The 18,830-nt window shown below is 35.3% G+C and overlaps 3 protein-coding genes across 7 annotated transcripts; 2 read left to right on the forward strand and 1 right to left on the reverse strand.

The window, feature by feature from the left end:
- Window positions 1-4,098: 4,098 nt before the first annotated feature.
- LOC107962842 (glucan endo-1,3-beta-glucosidase 5) lies at window positions 4,099-5,897 on the forward strand. Its single transcript, XM_016899385.2, has 2 exons — window positions 4,099-4,516; window positions 4,618-5,897. The coding sequence occupies exons 1-2, from the start codon at window positions 4,173-4,175 to the stop codon at window positions 5,747-5,749; spliced, it is 1,476 nt and encodes a 491-aa protein (XP_016754874.1). The 5' UTR covers window positions 4,099-4,172; the 3' UTR covers window positions 5,750-5,897.
- An 881-nt stretch (window positions 5,898-6,778) lies between these two features.
- Window positions 6,779-10,366, forward strand: LOC107962843 (uncharacterized). Of its 2 annotated transcripts, XM_016899387.2 has the most exons (7): window positions 6,873-7,835; window positions 7,933-8,030; window positions 8,656-8,680; window positions 9,158-9,278; window positions 9,364-9,498; window positions 9,730-9,959; window positions 10,050-10,366. In XM_016899387.2, the coding sequence occupies exons 1-6, from the start codon at window positions 7,352-7,354 to the stop codon at window positions 9,944-9,946; spliced, it is 1,080 nt and encodes a 359-aa protein (XP_016754876.1). In that variant the 5' UTR covers window positions 6,873-7,351; the 3' UTR covers window positions 9,947-9,959; window positions 10,050-10,366. The 2 variants fall into 2 exon arrangements, with proteins under 2 accessions (XP_016754875.1, XP_016754876.1); XM_016899386.2 differs by having other exon boundaries at window positions 6,779-7,835; window positions 9,730-10,366.
- Window positions 10,367-10,499: 133 nt separating this feature from the next.
- On the reverse strand, window positions 10,500-18,830 carry LOC107962841 (alpha-aminoadipic semialdehyde synthase). 4 transcript variants are annotated; one of them, XM_016899383.2, is made up of 26 exons: window positions 18,638-18,830; window positions 18,402-18,460; window positions 17,800-18,055; window positions 17,637-17,723; window positions 17,433-17,562; window positions 17,160-17,333; window positions 16,933-17,015; window positions 16,722-16,823; window positions 16,541-16,616; window positions 16,302-16,473; window positions 15,865-15,961; window positions 15,551-15,717; window positions 15,405-15,465; window positions 15,120-15,260; window positions 13,686-14,039; window positions 13,473-13,553; window positions 13,184-13,249; window positions 12,808-12,925; window positions 12,473-12,602; window positions 12,156-12,235; window positions 11,778-11,936; window positions 11,442-11,679; window positions 11,242-11,350; window positions 11,002-11,163; window positions 10,850-10,919; window positions 10,500-10,758 (listed from the first exon to the last, which is right to left on the reverse strand). In XM_016899383.2, the coding sequence occupies exons 3-26, from the start codon at window positions 18,046-18,048 to the stop codon at window positions 10,706-10,708; spliced, it is 3,159 nt and encodes a 1,052-aa protein (XP_016754872.2). In that variant the 5' UTR covers window positions 18,049-18,055; window positions 18,402-18,460; window positions 18,638-18,830; the 3' UTR covers window positions 10,500-10,705. The 4 variants fall into 4 exon arrangements, with proteins under 4 accessions (XP_016754872.2, XP_040971726.1, XP_040971727.1 ...); XM_041115792.1 differs by having other exon boundaries at window positions 18,688-18,823; XM_041115793.1 differs by having other exon boundaries at window positions 17,637-17,719; window positions 18,638-18,811.

Raw genomic sequence — 18,830 nt, forward strand, 5'->3', positions numbered from 1 at the left:
AAAGTCATTTATCACAAAGACAAATGACTTATGGCCATGTTTGCTTTTTATTTATCATGCAATGCCAATAAGAGGATACCATTTACGCTTTAATTAGGCTATGAGTTCCACTATTATGAATGATGCTACATACTACAAAAATCGTTTACCCAATATACCAACTTTCGATTCCTATTCTATTTGAACTCAGGCTTTTTACCTACATCAAAGTATATGAGTTATGCATACATAGCTCATCATCCACTTAAGATTAATGTACACTATATTATGAACGCCACAAGTGAATAAATCTACAAACAGATTTAAGATCTATTTTACTTAATTCCTGTCTGATATACTATCAGTCCAATTAGCAACATCTATGTTTCTATCTTCTGGGAGTTATATACTTTGATGCTAAAAAAAACTCGCGAATTGGACTCAATAGACACATATTAGTCTTTCAATTAGTTTATTCATTTTCGATTAGATTAAGGACATATTTAGTTTTATCTACTAATACAAGTTGTCTTTTCATAATACTATTCAACCATGTAATACAATTTAGTATTAGTTAAATATTAGATAACCAATAAACTAATTTTTACTTCAATTTTATTTTGTGTGCAAAATTCGTTGAGGACAATATAGAAATAATATTAATATAATCAACATATATTTTATTAAACGAATTTCTTTCAACTTATTACACTAGATCCAACATTATATGTACATAGTTGCAAGGTATGTCCCGCCGGATATTTGTAGCATATATGATTTCGTAATTATACTTTTAAGTTGTTGAAATAATTTTGTTGATAATTAGCAATTAATAGAAAATATAATAGCGAATATTGATTAATAACTATATAATGTAATATTAGTAATGAATCATTAATAAGTTAATCGTATATGATTAAAAAATATAAATTACATATATGATGATTCATATTTGTGAAGTGACTATTAAAGGAATGTAAGAACCAAAATTAAGGAAATTGAAAATCGTGATCACCAAGTCATTAGCCATTAATGATTGAATGACATGGCAAGTAACAATATCTATAAAATATAGACTGCATTTGTCATAATATTTAACATACCACAATACAATATTCATATTGCATTATGATTTGTTTAAAAGAAAATTAAAATTGTAATCACTTATTTCTTAAAAAAATATATTTTTTAATCACTCAATTTTGAAGAGTTTATAATTTGCATTAATAATTATAAAATGTGTTTTTTTTATAAAGAAGAAAAATAAAAAAGACAGATTACATCACATAACCTATTTCCCTAATCGGGGAAACTTCAAAAACATGTAATCCTTGACTATTCAAATGAACCAATTTAACCAGTCTATCATCTTCCCGGTTTTCTTTTCTAGGGATATGACAGATGCTTCAAAGTTGAAGCCAAGAAAACAGTTGAAGAATTCTACTGATCAAGGCAGAGTTAGATCCTCTTGTGAGTCCTTCCTTTACGGCATTAGCCACTTCAAAACTATCTGTCTGAAGCAGCACATTATCATAGCCTCGGTCAATCAAGATGTCTAAGTCATCTAAGATGCCGTACAATTCTGCCTTGATACTAAGCAACTCCCTAAGAATATGTTAAAGGAAAATATCAATTCCCAGCTTGGTCTGGCACAATTCCTCCTACTGAAGCAGAAACATCCTCAATTTTTACTGAACCATCAATATTCAAGTAGACCCAGTTTTCATGTAGATTGGAACATGAACTTGGAGCCTGAATTGGTCTCGTTGGGCCTCTAGCTGTCATCATAAACTGTTTGGCCCAGCTATAGGAGACCTAAATAGTGTCAATATTATTCCAAGACGCCCCCTGAAAAATAGAGAGGGTGCAATTTTTCCATATGTGCCATATGAGGATCCCAAAAAGCATTTCCAATCGGCTTCTCCAAATCCCAAGTCATGCTCATTCTATAGGTTTAAAACGATCCATTCATGTAGATTACCTGACTAAAAGCTAAAAATTTTATTAATAGGAATTAAAAGATTCCAAATATGCCTTGCAGCAGAACAATCCCTGGTAGCATGCAACACATCCTCAGTGATGTGCCCACAGACCTTACACATCAAACTATAGCCTATACCTCTCGAGACTCTTTCAAATTAGTGAGCAACCTCTACTTGAGAGCAAGCCAAATAAAGAACCTAACCCTTTTGTGGTCTTTGAAACTTCCAGGGGATCTTCCACACAGTCTCCTTCAACTTCCAGAAAATTTCTCGAATTTTCCCATATGCACTTTTAACTGAAAATGTGTTTTGATGTTACAAAATTTACATATTTCAATTAGAATTTCTTGATCGATGCAGAATGTAATAAATAGTTGAATTTATTAGGATGAAATCAAATGATAAATTTTAATAAATTAGATAATTGAATTTTGTTAGAGTTGTGTGACCCAAATTTCTGTTAAAAAAAGTGGCAAGATAAGGGGATCTGTAGGGGTAAAGTCTGTAGCCCACCGTATATCCCCATTAAGCATAAAATTGAACTAGGGTTGCAATTGGGGGTGCTGGGGCCGAAGGCAACCACGGTACGGTACAAACTGCAGAAATGGAATCCGTATAGAAGTACACTTATTCTATTTGATATTGATTTGAATAAGATGTTTCAATCATACTGCATTGCTTCTATTAGACTTTGATTAGAATAAGATTTTTAAACCTATAAATAGCTGTAGTCGTCTCTTCTCTTGTATTATTCGAATTCAACAGTTAGTGAATTTTTCTTCTCCTCTACCCGTAGTTTTTCTCGAAAGGGCTTCCACGTAAAACTTGTGTGTTCTATTTTTCTCTGTTTCTTTGCGATTTATTGTTATTATTGATGTTCAAATTTCACGAATTTATTCATACAAACTAGTAAATTATGATAAATAAGGTAATAATTATAAAAATCTAATTTATTCATATAAAGTAGTAAGTAATGCTAGGATTAAAACAACTTTGAGTAGGAGAGTTGGAAATTATTTGCTGAATGTGTATGGTTCCTACTTCCTAGTCAATTAAATAATTTTGCATTTAAAACTCAAATAAAATATATAAGTTACCAATATAGGAGGATGAGTTTGAGTGCGTTGAAGCTCATTATCCTTCTACTTATAAGTTTGGAGGGTATATGAGTAGTTCTAAGCATTGGATTAAAAATAACAGTTGTGATCAATAACATATAACGAGATTATTTAGAAAAAATATATATTCATTATTATCATTTGTTAATCCTTGACAATTTCTTTATCATCTGAATAGGAATTTGTATCTCTAATAAAACTTTGTATGTATACCATTAAGATGATCGCATATACTTTCTAAAGTATAAATATTCCAATTCCACCCATAAATAAACCTAACCAACTAACATAATTCAGCAGTGAAGCAGTTTTGTCAAAACATGCTAATTACCTTTCAATGAAACCCACTTATTAAAACATGCTGATTGCTATTTATGACTCCCAAATCTAATCTAATTATTAATAGACACTACCTAAATCTAAATACAGATTTTGTGTGAAAAGGAAAGCATGTAAATTATAAAAAGAGCTCCAAATTGAAAAGCCCAGAACTGGGTTAGTTGATCAAGCTAGCTCCATTTCAACACTCGGGGAACAAACATGGCTTAAGAATTAAGATCTAAACTAGAGTCTTGAGTGACAAGCTCAGGTATCTTCTATTTATGGAATTGTAAGTGAAGATGAAGCTATCCACTGTGACGAATATTATGGGCTGAAATGTAACAAGGAGAAGTAACGAAAAGAGACTTTCCATTAATGACAGAAACCTTTTTTAGATCCTAGTTCCAAAGTATGCATACATTCCTTCTATTCTGGTTTTTCCATTTAGGCTAGGCTAGGTGCTCCTATTGAATATGTGTACACGTCACCATCTCCAACATGTTCATTCTATACCTTTCTTGGTTAACATAACCTCTAGCCCTAAGATAATGTTTTTAAAATGATGGTTTAAATTTGGGTTTTTCCCTTTGGAATCCAGTTCGTTGTTGAGCCTTTATGTAATTCCTTCCCTTTCTTTTCCCATTGGTAAAAGCACATTTTCTCCACCTTTATATGCCTTTAAACCTCAGACTACTTCCATATATAAGCACATACAGACAAGGCTTAAGAAGTAAAAAGAGGCTTTGTCTGATACTGATTATCGTTTCCAAAAATGGGTCAAATCCGTTTGGCGTGGTTCTTGTTTCTTTGCCTGTTGGGACATGAAGGGTTGGCTAAGGGTGTGTTAGGCTTGGCTTGCAACTGGGGGCTGCAATCCACGCACCCATTGCCGCCTAACATAGTGGTCAGGCTCCTGAAAGACAATGGGTTCAACAAAGTGAAGCTGTTTGAAGCTGATACTGGGGCACTCAAGGCTCTTGGCAGATCTGGTATCCAAGTTATGGTTGGAATACCAAATGACATGTTGGCTTCGCTTGCCAGTGCTGTGGGAAATGCCGAGGCATGGGTGCAACAAAATGTTTCCTACTATATATCCACCCATGGAACTGATATAAGGTACACTTTCTTTTTATATGTATATTTGCTTATGTTATGTTGTTATATCTATATATAGTTAAAAGATAAACTTTGTGTGGTGCATAATTCCAACTTGCCAGGTCTGTAGCCATAGGCAATGAACCTTTCCTCCACTCATACAAAGATATGTTTGTGCGTACAACATTGCCAGCCCTTGAAAACATTCAAGCAGCTCTTATCAAAGCAGGCCTAGGCAAACAGGTGAAGGTAACCATTCCACTGAACGCCGACGTCTACCAGACCGACTCCGGTTTACCCTCCGGCGGTAATTTCCGACCCGAATTATTGTATCTAATGACAAAGATCATCAAGTTCCTACAAGACAATGGTGGGTTTATCACCATCAACATCTACCCCTTTCTCAGTCTCCAAGCTGATCCCAGTTTCCCCAAAGAATATGCCTTCTTCAACAACACTGCTAGTCCCCTTGTGGATGGTTCCATCGTTTACACCAATGTTTACGATGCCAACTTTGATACCCTCATTTCAGCCCTCGAAAAGAATGGCTTTGGACGTATGCCTATCGTCGTTGGAGAAGTTGGGTGGCCAACTGATGGTGATCCTAATGGAAATATAGACAATGCTAAAAGGTTCAACCAAGCCCTTATAAGCCGTATAATCCAAGGCCAAGGTAGCCCAAAACGCCGTACCCCGCCTGATGTCTACATCTTTTCACTCCTCGATGAAGACCATAAGAGCACTTTGCCTGGCAACTTTGAAAGGCATTGGGGTATCTTCAAATACGATGGCAGCGTCAAATATCCATTGGATATGGGCAATGGAAGAGCCCTCGTCCCAGCTAAAGGTGTCAAATATTTGGCCAAGCAATGGTGCGTAATGTCTCCTTCGGCTAGCTCGTCAGACCCCAATAAGTTCGCACAAAGCATTACCTACGCATGCGAGAACGCGGACTGCACCAGTCTGGGGTATGGGTCCTCGTGTGGTAATCTGGATGCCCAAAGCAACGCTTCGTATGCTTTTAATTCGTATTTCCAGACCATGAACCAAAGCAAAGAAGCATGTTCTTTTAATAACTTGGCTACCATTACAAACGTTGATCCTTCTAAGCCACCTTGTCGTTTCGAGATCATGATCGACACCCGAAAACAGAAAGCAGCTCGTACCCCTTTCAAGTCTTCGGCCTCAAAAATGGAAGGCATATTTGCAGCTTTGGTTGTGGTGTTGGGTTTAGTTATTTGTGGTGTTCATTGATTTGAGTTCTTAATTTGCCTTTGCTGCAGTCACTCAGGCAACCATCTCTTCCATTTTCTGAGGTTAAATTTACTAATTTATTTTTAGACCCCATTGTAAATTTAATTATTCAATCAAAACATTCCTTGTTTGCAGATTAAAATCTAAATCCTGGCTATGATATCTCTCCCCTCAATTGTAATATATTAGAAACTTCACATTCAGCGTTATATTGAAGATGATAATTATGGTCTCAAGGAAAGGAGAGGGCAACTGAAACGAAAACGACTCCATGGGGGGCTTCCTTCATTCTAAAATCAATTACTTAAATAATTTAGGTCCGAGGCTCAATGTTGGCCTTGCACAACCTTCAACATCTAAACCAAGCAGCAAAGGTACTGCCAAAGTACGCAATTTTCCATTCAGTATCAACAAACTCTTACTAACCATAATTCAATTATTAAACTAATTTATTACTTAAACTTAAAAAACCTTAAAATTAGGTCTTTAAAATATTAATATTGTATTAATAAATTCTTATTTTAATATAAACATTAAATACATGCGAATCAAATTATTTACCGAATGGATAATTTAAGGCCAATGTGTTTCGATAAAAAATTATGAAGATTAAATTTTTTAATATATCAAATTTAAATTATTCATATACATTTATTTATAATTTAATAATTAAATTAGTTGAAGGCTTATAGATAAAATGACGATACTTTGAGTACCAATTTAAAAATTTAAGCATCATGTAAAGGCCTAGGATGGAATTAACCCTTTAATATAAAAGTAATGGTTAGAAAATGCGGAACATGATGAAGATAAGGATTTCTCGACTTTACGTCTTTATTATAATAATAAAAATAATACAATTGGAGTGGCTGAGCCAGCGGCGCGCCTAGCTACCTACTGCCAAAGCCTATCAGGTTCTCGGCTGCACCCCAAAGCAACACACGTGTTTTTTCATTTTAATAAAAAAATTTTGTCCCATTTCCTTTCCAGGTATAATATAGCCATCAGCAACATCTGCCGACCCGATCCTCATTCAAATGCTTGATATTTTTAATCAGGTTAAAATAATTGAAACTCATTATTTAGATAGAATATTGCTTTTAAAAACCCAATTGGATCTGATTTAAAAAAGAAAAAAAAAAGAATGGGGAAAGAAATTCGGCGGTCCCAAAGTGAGCCATCTCCTCTCATTTTTGGCATTCTCTTTAATTGGTTTTAGGAAAAGCAGAAACGAGGTTCCAAAATTTGTAATTCAAAGCAAACATCATTTTATGAAATCCCTCAGATTCTCCTAATTTCTAGATATCCTTCAATAAATCCCTTCTCATTTCATTTTAACATCAATATCCCCTTCAGAATTTTCAATTATATTCTCACCTTTTTCCATTATAAATAAATGACTACCGCCGCGCTTTTCTTTTACTCCTTTTTTCCCTCTCCCATTTTCCCTAATCAATTCAAACACTACTTTTTGTTTCCCTTGGTTCTCTCTCTTTTTTTCTTTCATTAATTAATCGAATTATTTAACCTTTTTTTTTGCTGCAAAATCATTGTTATTGTTTGCATTTTCTGGGGGGAAGCTGGAATGTGAAGAGCTTCGTTATGTTACAGAAGCAAAGCAGAAGTGTTCGTTTCTTCTTCAATCAAATCTCTAACTGTAACCATAAGGGAAACGATATTTTCATGGCGTTTTTGGCCCGTAACGACCCCCTTTTTTCCAGGCACCTTCACACGTCGCCCAACGACCAGCGCCGTTGCTTCCAGTTCTTGGGCAAACTCGTGCCTCTCGAAAATTACAATGTCAGCCGCTGCGGCAGCGGCGGCGATTTCAAGTTCAACAAAGCGGCCTCTGGCTTAAATTTGACTGTCAAAAGTTGCCTCAATGATTCGCCGAGAAAGTGGGATCAGAAAGCACTCGCCTTCGCTTCCCAATTGGCGAGCGAATTAGAAATCTCTAAACATGATGAACCCCAGAAAAGGGCGAATACAGTGGCTGATTCTCGTGGCTTGTCTCAAAGAGGGACTCTTGATTTTCCTGACAAGCCGTTGCCTGAGAAAATCGTGGTTGCTGTCGATGTCGATGAAGGTACAAATTTTTTTCCTACCCAGCTCTTTTTTTATGAGAAGAAAATATGTATTATCTAACGCAATGATTGCTTTTTTTTGGTTTATGGTATAAGCAGTACTGGGAAACTTTGTGTCGGCTTTGAATAGATTTATAGCGGATCGTTATTCGTTAAATCATTCAGTTTCGGAGTACCATGTTTACGAGTTTTTCAGGGTAAGATTTTATTTTTCATGATTTGTTTATTCATTGTTGGGAATTGTAGTAGAATGAAGTCAAGATTCGAGAATACTTGGCATTCTTTTGGTACTATAAGTCAATCAGTGTTGAGTTTTAATTAAGTGGAAAAGATGATGAACCATAATTTTGTGAGTGGGCGAAGATCCACAGAAGAAACAAAGAAGAAGTGGCTCTTCACTGAGTACAGCAAAGCTGGCGAGGTTAAGGGAAGGGGAAAAAGTCTCATTTTTATGCCAGGCATATCTTTATATGATTGTTGTAGAATTAGCTAAGGCTTCAAGGGGTTTTTAGCTGTGAAGTTCTGTCTTTTGTGCTACCATTTTGTGTGTGAATAGTTTCTACTAGAATGCTGCTAGCCATTTGCACTTCAAGTTATGTCAGTAATGGTCTCATTCTGTAAATTATTGTGAAATGAATTTGCTTCCATGTTTAAGTTGCAGTAACATGCTTGATGGTTTACTCTGCGGTTGGGGACTTGGGGTCTTCCAGTTTAGTAGCTTTACTTTTGTCATTGTATTTTCTACTAGGTAGTCAGATACTGTTTCAATGTTGGTTAGGTTTCTTAGTAAGTGTTCTAATGCATATTTTATTTTTGTTACAGATATGGAACTGTTCTCGTGATGAAGGTATCACTAGACATACTGATTGATTCCTCTGTGGATGTATATATATATTAAATTCATGTCACAAAAGGCATCCAGTAAGATGCTGCTACTGCTATATTGAATTTCATCAAATTTTGTATAAATTGCCCTGAATATAGCTTTTTTATGCATGAAAGGTTAAGGTTGTCAACCTAGGTGTAGTCTTTTGTGGGTTTCTCTTGTTTTCTGAATTCCTACTTTAAACAAATAGAGTAATAGAATAAATAGACTAATAGAATCCTTATTAGGAAGTGATTTGAGGAATTTCTTTTTTTCATCATAATAAAGGAGAAGTATCAGATTTAGTAACTTTTTGCAAACTTGCTGAGGTTTCTACATTTTGCATATGTTCTTATTGTTTAATAAAATGCTGAATGTTCTGATATTCTTTCTGAAAAAACTTTCAACTCTTTGGCTAAGGATTACTTAAAAACATACCCTGTTTTGTTGTTTTGGCAGCTGATATCCGTGTCCATGAGTTCTTCAAGACACCATACTTCAAGAATGGTATCCATCCACTCCCAGGCGCTCAGAGGGCGCTTCACAAGTTATCTAGATTCTGTAACCTTTCCGTTGTAACGTATGTATGCATACTATTCTTACTTAATGATGCCTTTATTTCTGATCTGTTCACTTAAGCAGTTCTTTCATAATTGTTCGAGTAGGTCTCGGCAGAATGTGATCAAGGACCATACAATTGAGTGGTTAGAGAAGCATTATCCCGGACTTTTCCATGAGATTCACTTTGGCAACCATTTTGCTCTTGATGGTGAATCTAGACCCAAGTCAGAGATATGCCGGTACGCTCATAAGGCCTTGTTAACCCATAACATTGCTTTTGGATGATTTTAGTAGCAGCTCCATTTTCATCCGTGAATTCCTTTAATGATTTCAAGTGCAATTGTTTGTTTATTAAGAATGATGCAAGTAACCAGCATCTTTTCATGGTAGTTGTCTTGCCGAGGTTATTAATTCCTTGGAGAAGTTATTTCTGATAAACCCTTTGGTTGTTATGTTGATTTCTGCTGCAGGTTGTTGGGAGCCAAGATCCTAATTGATGATAACCCTAGATATGCTATTGAGTGTGCTCAAGTTGGAATCAGGGTTCTGCTTTTTGATTACGAGAATTCTTATCCTTGGTGTAAGACGCAATCAATTGATGAACATCCTTTGGTGACTAAAGTGCATAGCTGGGAAGAAGTGGAACAACAAATAGCGTCTTGGATCGTTAGTTCTACCATCCTTTAATATGGTCTTTATGGTCAGACTCCTACTTCACAGTTTTGTTAACTGTTTCTCGTACTCAAAAACATTTGATAGTCCCGAAAAATTTGAGCTTGTTATTGTTCAGGGCAAATCAACCATTAAGGAGACCACCCAAAATTGGGGACATGGTTGTATTGACATTGAAGACAGAAACTGGAAGGAATGTGAGTGGAATAATGCATTAATGTAATTAGTAATTCCGTAGAGTACGAGGGTTCCACTGAAGAAGGAAAGTTTTCTTTTTAGCTATCCTTTTGTCCAGTTTGAGTTTAGGGGGAAAAAACATTAGTGAGATCCAAATTGGGTGAAGTGACGTATCATTGAGTTGCTCAACTGGCTATAATATCCAAATTCAAGGTTCTTTTCCAACTGTAGTATCAAGTTTTGTATTTTTTTCCTTTACTTGCAAGGGTTCTTTTGTTTATTAATAATGATGACATGCAAAGCCTATGTGAAGGAGATCATTAGCATCTGCAGTGAATCCACCTGACAGGTAGCCGTGCATTACAATTTACAAATAAACTCTTTCCATCAATGGCATTCAACTAGTGTTTATATATTCATTTACTAAATAACATCTGTTGTTTACATGCCCCTCGAAATAAACTATATATGCATTTTTACGTATTGGAGTATGCACATTATATACTTACATAAGCACTTTATGCTTTGAAATGTCTGGTTTTAAACCGGCATTTATATCCACTCCCCGAGAATCATAGATATCTTGAGAAATGGTGGTCACTCGGTTTTCTCCATCAGTTTGATACCATAGGCTTGAGCAATTTCCAAAGCTGCCACGGTCAATACTATTGATGGTTAAAAATCTCAAAATTAATGGAATAAAGCAAAAGAAAGTTATGCAATGGGTATGGAGAAAATTACCTGGTAGATAAACTTCAGGAACAATAGGCCTCAATACACCTCTTGTTTTGATCTTGTTTACAATTAAAAGCTGAAACCATCAAAATTACAATAAATTAATTTCAAAGCATTTTCAATTATAAGGGAAGAAGCGAAATGTTGTTAAAGTGTACCAGAGCTCCAATTGCTACTGGAACGCCAACAGTAAGGGCCATAGCAGATATCATTTTTCCATTCTTAGCCTTCCCGAATTCCAGTAAAGTCGCGGTATGGCGCTCGGTCTGTTTGCTATCAGGGAAATCTACTTCCACTTCATGGTGCAACAAAACCATATCCTGAGGATCAAATCAAACAGCTTGTGAAAAAATTCATCCAACTTTTTTCTCATTAAATTATGAGTAATTTATATATACCTGTTCTGTGTTAGAGTATGTTAGCCTTTCTTCCATTCGATGACATGTTACAGCAAATGCGCTTTGGCACGAAACCGGGATTCCTGTCTGTTCGTTTAGTCCCAAAAACCTGAAACAGATGAAGAGTGTTATGGTTTGCAACTTTTGATTGCTATGTCAAAAGAATACATAATTGATATTAGAATGTAAATTGGGATTACACAATCGTTTTGGCAGCCTTTACAGCAACTCCTGGCTCCTTGCAATGTCCAAGTTCTAGGATCCTTTCGGCTATCTTTTTTTCCCCAACTACAACTTCATTCATGTCTTTAGTATCAATTTTCAGAAGCTCACAAAGGAAATTTCTAAATGTTGGTCGACCTTCATGTTTGAGAAGTGGAAGAGTTTCGGCATTGAATATACCAATTCTTGCAAGTGTGGCCATTATCTCACTAAAACCTGGAAAAAATATAAAGATGTTAATATAGATTCAAATTTCTAGCATTGAAGCTTAAACAGAATTAGGAGTAGCAAAACTCAAGAGGGGAATCCCATGCCTTCATAGCGGAGAGTTCCACGGAATATTGTGGATGCTTCATGTCCGATCCCATACAGATCCCCATAAGTTAACGAGTTACGATTAGGAAGGCACTCCAATGCAAAAGCTGGAAGATCAGGTATCCGAAATCTCACAGCCGAATCATAGAGGTCATCCCCTGAAAACATGATCGATTAAGTGAAACAATAAAAGGTAAATCCATAAATTTGTAGCCATTACATGACACTAATATACAGACATAAGTCTTTAACTAATTACGGATCATATATATGTAACTATAATAAAGGGTGATTAATATACATGTTTATAGTAAAACAAGTTGACTTGGATACATAAATCGTTTTTCTTTGACTTGTTATAGAAGTTGACAGTTTACCATTTACATGTACTGTTTCACCCTGAGATTTGTACGTGGCAGGATTTCGTCCTGCTTTAATAGCTCCGGCAGGATTCCAACTGAAAAATCAAGAGTAACATTTGTGAGTTATAACTATGGTGCTCAAACATTCAACTTCCATTCATTTATAAGAGTAATATCATCAGGGAAACAATTAGTTGGCCTTCTAACTCCAAAACCAAACAAAAAAACAGAACAATGTGTGCTTCAGTTAAACCATGTAGTCTAAAATAGAGTTTAACAGCCTATCTTAACACAATTCTACTTGTTCAGCATTAGAAGATAATTCAATGGACCTGAATTTATATGCCAATGGATTATTTGCAGCTGCTGGAGATGGGATCCCTCCACAATAGGAAGTGAAAGACATTATTTTGCCCTTTTTGAGATGCGCTTGGTTTATCATCTTCATTGCCATCATATGATCTGAAAAGCAGAAACAACATATTTAATCCATAATTATGTTCTTTATGTATAGGATAATCATATCTCCTTATCCATGTTCAAAAATGTGCCCAAAATGGGTTCTTCAAGAAACCAGAAGAGTCTGAGTAACATGCTTTATTACAGAAGCCAATGACATGAGCAAGCTTTAAGAAACACAGGCACTACAAAGCAAAACCAGATTTACCTATTCCAGGGTCCAAACCCATTTCACCAAGAATTGTAATGCCAGCATTCTTGGCCTTTTCATCCATCATTAACATGGAGTCATCGACATAGCTTGCTGTGACAAGATGTTTTTTAAGCTGCATAAAGTGATATTAATACAATAATTTTAGCTATGATGACTGAAGAACCATATTCACGGTAACAACTCAAACATTTGATTATTACTTTCATCTATTGAATCATTTTTAATTGCTCGCACAACATAAGTTTGAATCATTTGGTTATCCACTGCAACAGGGTATGCTAGAAAGCTAGCATCAGTTTTCAAGGTACTTCTTCACTAAATACAGTGTTTCAGAAGTTATCACCATGCTGAATTGTGTAAGAGAAAGTACCTCGACGCACACTTTTGCTATTGCAACATGGCAACTAGCAGGCAACAAACTGATAACGATCTCAACCTGTTAATGGCACAGAAGAAAAGCATATATGATAATGTAAGACCCTGATCTAAGCCTTGAAACAATGATGCACACTAAGCAAAAGGGTTACATATAAAAGTAACAAGAAGCTACTGAATCAATCATTTCAAATCATTTCATTCATATATATATATCATTTGATACAAATTGCTTCTTGGATCATTGCAGCATGTAGTTAGTACTATTAGTTATTACATCTTACCTGTGAAATATACTGATGGAGAGCTCTATGATCAGTGACATCAAGCTCAACTGCCGCTGTATTCGGAATACCTTGAATTATCTGCCATCAGATCCATCATTATCGGAACATAAACTGAGATTTCTAAGCTTATGTTACTCGGACTTGAGAGTAACACAAGTATGATACTCGGACATGAACATTTCAATAAAAATGAAAAGTCCGAGCTGTTACCTCTTCTGCATCCTTAAGGTATAGAGATGCAACAATAACATGAACATCCATCTGCTCTTCGGAATCATTTTGGAGGCAAGTTTTATACCATTGGCGAGAAGCAGCAGTTCCTATTGAGGCTAACAGCTCGCAAGCCGGTTGACAAACACGGCCGGCGCCGAGTATAAGCACCAACATCTTCCTTTTGGGGTCGGATTCGGAGTCTTTCTTCATCCCAGTCTCCTGGAGCTTACCAACTTTGAGGGAAATCTTATTCAGTTGTTGACTTGGGGTTCCATGATTTTCAGTTGGATTAGCTATAGACGTCAATGAATCAATGATCTGATCCAGAACTTTCCCATCATCTGCACCAACCTAAATAGGAAAACCCGGCTTCTAGTAATGAATTTTAACTTGAAATAGATATGCCATAACTAAATTTAGAAACTAAATAGCTTAAAACTAGTCGCTTTCAATTTCTTGATGATTTAGGAAGAAGATAACCGGTGTATGAATTACGTAACTGGAATAATCACGCAACTGAGGAGTGAATTCATGAATATTTTTGTCCTTTTTCATGTATCAACAACCGTGTGTTTCTTGTTATTTTGTGTAATATTTTACTTTTTCTGCTTGAAACAGTATCGAGTCTGGTAGTAGGAGCGTAAATGAACAGAATATTCAATTAATTGTTTGTAAATTGTAAGGTTCGTTTATGTTTATTTATTAAGCTAAACAAAATGAGTATGAATATGAAAAAAAGTGTGTTTGGTTCGTTTATGTTCATGAACAAGCTTGTTTAAAACTCGTTTATTTATTTACGATATTTTCTTATAAAAATTTCATTAGTATATATTAATAAAATTATGTTGGTTTGCATTTTTTTAATTTATAATATAATTATTAATATTTACATTTGACTATTTTATATCTAAACAATATATGTGTATGTATGTATTTATTGTTTGTTTGTTTGTTTATTATTTATTAACATTATTCATGAACATGTTCAATTATATGTTCGTGAACATGTTCATTTAATGTTCGTGAACATGTTCGATTAAGTTAAATGAATATGTTCGTGAACATTAAACAAACGAACATAAATATACATAAATTTAAATAAATGAACATTAACAAAAATATAAATTTTTAACGGACACAAACTGAACACAAATAAATTTAAAAATAAACAAACGAACATGAATATAAATTTGTTTGTTCAAACTCGGTTCATTTACAGCCCTATCTAGTAGCAGTAGCACTAGATTTTTTAACTTGAATTAAATATAAGAATTAACTTAAATTGATTGTATTAGTATTAGACTTGAATAGTCTAGGTTATATATTTATTGAGATCAAATGGTTGTATTTATTCTGATTATAAACCACCCAGTAGGTGGATAGCCTAATCACATGGCATAAATAGCCGATGCATTAATTATGTATACTTACCTCAAGCTCTGAGTAGGACATGGCATCGGTACTCTGGCCCACTTGGCACTTTACCAAGTGAAAGGAACCACCAGCTGCTTCTATTATATCCAATGCCTCATTTATAAGGAACTGATCAAATAAGTGCCCACTCAGTGATACCTGTCCATCATGAATTACAATAGGGTCTGATGGTTAAATTTGATTTTGCTCCTTCAACTTGATCAAATTTTGGATTTCATCCCCGCATTTTATTTTGATATTTAATTAGTCGAAAGCCATAATGTGATGGACTTAGATACTTACCAATACACTGTATTTCTTTTTGTTATTGATGTGTCCATTAGTATGATTATCTGATATATCTCTGAAATAAAAGATATATTCAGTTATGAAAGTATGGATGGATCAAATTCGGTTTTGAAGTCCCAAGATTGGATTAAAATGCTTACAGTGTGTCAGACTTTCTCATACGAGGGATATATTCATATAATGTAGTAAGTGTTCCCCCATGGACGACACAAGCTCTGGTGAGGTGTGCAGGCAACTTTGTGAAGTCTGCTGTAGAAGCTAAACTCCCAACGAACTGTGATAGAATGTCTCCAAAGTGTCGAGATGCCTTGAAACAGTTAAGAATGGCATGTTAATGAACATAAGCTGCATAAATATTAAAACTTGTTCATTCTACGGGTCAAAGAAAAAAAAAGCCATAAGGCTAACAATAAACTTGAATGGAAACACCATGGAAGGGAAATATGAATTGCACCTCTTTTGCAAACTCAGTTGGGAGAATATCAACAGCTGAACATATTACGCCATCACCATCCATGTCATTATGGTACGAATCGGTCAATGGCTCATATCTGAAAAGCATCATTGACCATATAAGAGTATTTCAAATATCATAGTAGATTTAGTATTATTTGAAATGCAATCCACAATATATATGCATTTGGATTAGGATTTGACACCAATGGTAAAGTTTGAGCTTCAAAATCAACTCCATCATTAAGTATGAACTAGGAATCATTAAGCCTCCACTTCCACAGTACTGTGTTTTATGCTATTGGGGTAGGATAAAGACAGATTCCTGGCCATGCTTTCAATTTCATTTTTGATGGAACTTCAAAAATGGGATTGCTTTTAGTGTTTCAGTAGCCTAAAAAACAAGGCATTTTGAGGATCAAAGCAGCATTAGAATACCTGAAGAAAGGCGAGTCTATTGATGTGGTTTGATTAACAAACTCAATTGAGCCCCCTATGTCACATGTTATATCAGAGATCCCAACAAGTGGACATCCTTTCTTGTTTAGTTCTTGAATCTGCTTGGAACTCAATAATCTAGGAAATCTTCTCTCCCAGTACATGCAATTCACTGTCACAAACCGCATTTCAGTGATTTATAAGCAATGAAATCTTTACAAAGTGAAAAACAAACCTACCAATTACTGATGCATATGGGGCTATTTTTTCATGGAAAATGGGGTTGTAATGTTCTGGATGTGCATAATAATCTGCCTGGAATTTGAAAAGAAAAGAGAAAAGGAATACCAAAGATCAGTCTTTCGGTCGGAACCGAAAATGAAGAGGAAAAAACAACCAGAAGTAGAGAGAATGAATTACTTTATCAAATGTTTTTGAAGGATCTTTGTGTGAAACCATGTCGCAACTAGTCACGATACAACCATAAACTTGAAAGACCCTCTTTGATGTAACATTCCTTCCCTGAGAATGGTTTAAAAACTTTGATGAGAGCAGCATCAGAAGTGGGGGAAATTGATTGGATAGATACCACTATATGCATAAAAAAGGAGTACTGAAATTGGAAACTGACCTTTCCAAAGAGTTCTGGAAGTCTGCTTGGTTCAACAAAAACCTGAGGAAGTAGTTTAAATATCTCTTGAGCACCAACAGAAACTGCAAAGCAAAACAGTGGTATTAGGCAAGTTTATACATTGAGTAATCTAATAACATCAAATGAATGCAAACTCTGTAGCAGCACAACAGACATGTATTCTGATGGAAGATCACATAATTGAATGTTGTAAGAAGTTCCAGTACCATTTCCGGAACCCGTGAATACGAAGATTACAGGACATATCCCTGAAGGCAGTCCCTGAGAAGCTATCTCTTCACCCACGGTGATCACTGCAGCCTTTGCAGCAGCCAAGGAAGGATACATATATGATGCACCCAGAGACAGGAATGGTGTTGAATATCCAAGACTCAAATACCCTGAAATTTGATGACAATTCAGCATCTTCACATAGACAAAGGTATGCAAATGATAAAATCTCCAAAATTTTAAAAGGATTAAAGAGTCATAGAGCATACGCTGTCCCAATCCGCGTAATAAATCGATCATTCCTGCTCTGCCAGCATATTTGCCAAATGCAAGTAACCTTTTACCATTGTCCCCAACAATAAGCTCATAGTCATACAACGATACCCTCTCCGCGAGGATCTACATGCATGCCATAGACAAAGTCATACAATAAGTTCATAGTGTCATACAAAGATACAACAGAAGAAGCTTACCTTATCCAATAATGGCATATTCTCCTTCTGAGCTTTGTGAGTATGTGAGAAGAAGGCATAAGCTCTATTAGGAAGAATCATGTCTAACTGCAATAAAGCACAACCAGTTAGGCCATAAAAGATTGTAAAATGTAAACAATAGGGAAAGGTGAACATTTAGCACCTTTGGTTGCTTGATACCCAAAATAAGACCACATTCTGATAAGTCATCTGATATGTGACAACCAACATCCTCGTAGAGGGAATCGTGATGGATGCGCTTCGTCGATGGCTGCACTATTATACGAGCTATACCTGTTTTCTCCCTCCCGCTGTGTAAAAGTCGAGCACAATGTGATGGGGTGAGAGGAACCCTTCTTTCCCATTTATTTGATGACTCAGAAAGAATCCCAACAACTCCATTTCCAAGCATCTTGAACCTTCACCAGAGAAAACAAAAGAAAAAAAAATGAACAACTAGAACTATTACAGGCTTCTTTAGAATGGGATTGAACAAAAAATACTAATCAAAGTATGTTTCTTACAGAGGATCCCATAATAAAATAGAAAACAAACTAAGAATGAAACAAATTGCTGCAGAACAATTATACCTCAATGAGATCAGTCACTGAGAAATTTAAATACTGCCGACAGTTTGTTTTATTGGGATCATTTCTCATTCAATCGAACAAATTAAGTGTGATTTTGAAGTTATATAAACACAAGTTGAGGAAAGATTCAAACACGTAAGAGAGAGAAACAGAGATTGAAGAAAATACAACTTACTTGTAAATGAAGAATTAAAAGATGAGATGAACCCAAATTGAAGCGGTGATCAAACAGTTCTGGGAAAGAAAAAGATATATCACTGAACTGATGAGTAGAGACTATGAACATGTATGAATTACATGTCATTAGAACAAATATTAGTCTGAAACTCAGAAATCATATTGATTGAGTTTAACAATGAAAATAATAAAAATAATAATAATAGTAACGTTGAAACAGAGGAACCGCTCTACGTTGAAAGAAAGGAAAAGTTTAGTTGTGAAAAAAGATGGGCAGCTGCCACCTAGCTTCCGGGAATCATAGAAGAAGAGATCGTAATACGGATTAAAGGCTTCAGAGCGGAGGAAGTTTATCAGGAAAATATAGTATAAATAAATGAATGATGATATGTTAATGCATGTATCTGGAATCCTACTCGTGAATCAT

Source organism: Gossypium hirsutum, chromosome A06 (assembly GCF_007990345.1).
Source record: "Gossypium hirsutum isolate 1008001.06 chromosome A06, Gossypium_hirsutum_v2.1, whole genome shotgun sequence".
In the NCBI taxonomy this organism is placed as follows: Eukaryota; Viridiplantae; Streptophyta; class Magnoliopsida; order Malvales; family Malvaceae; genus Gossypium; species Gossypium hirsutum.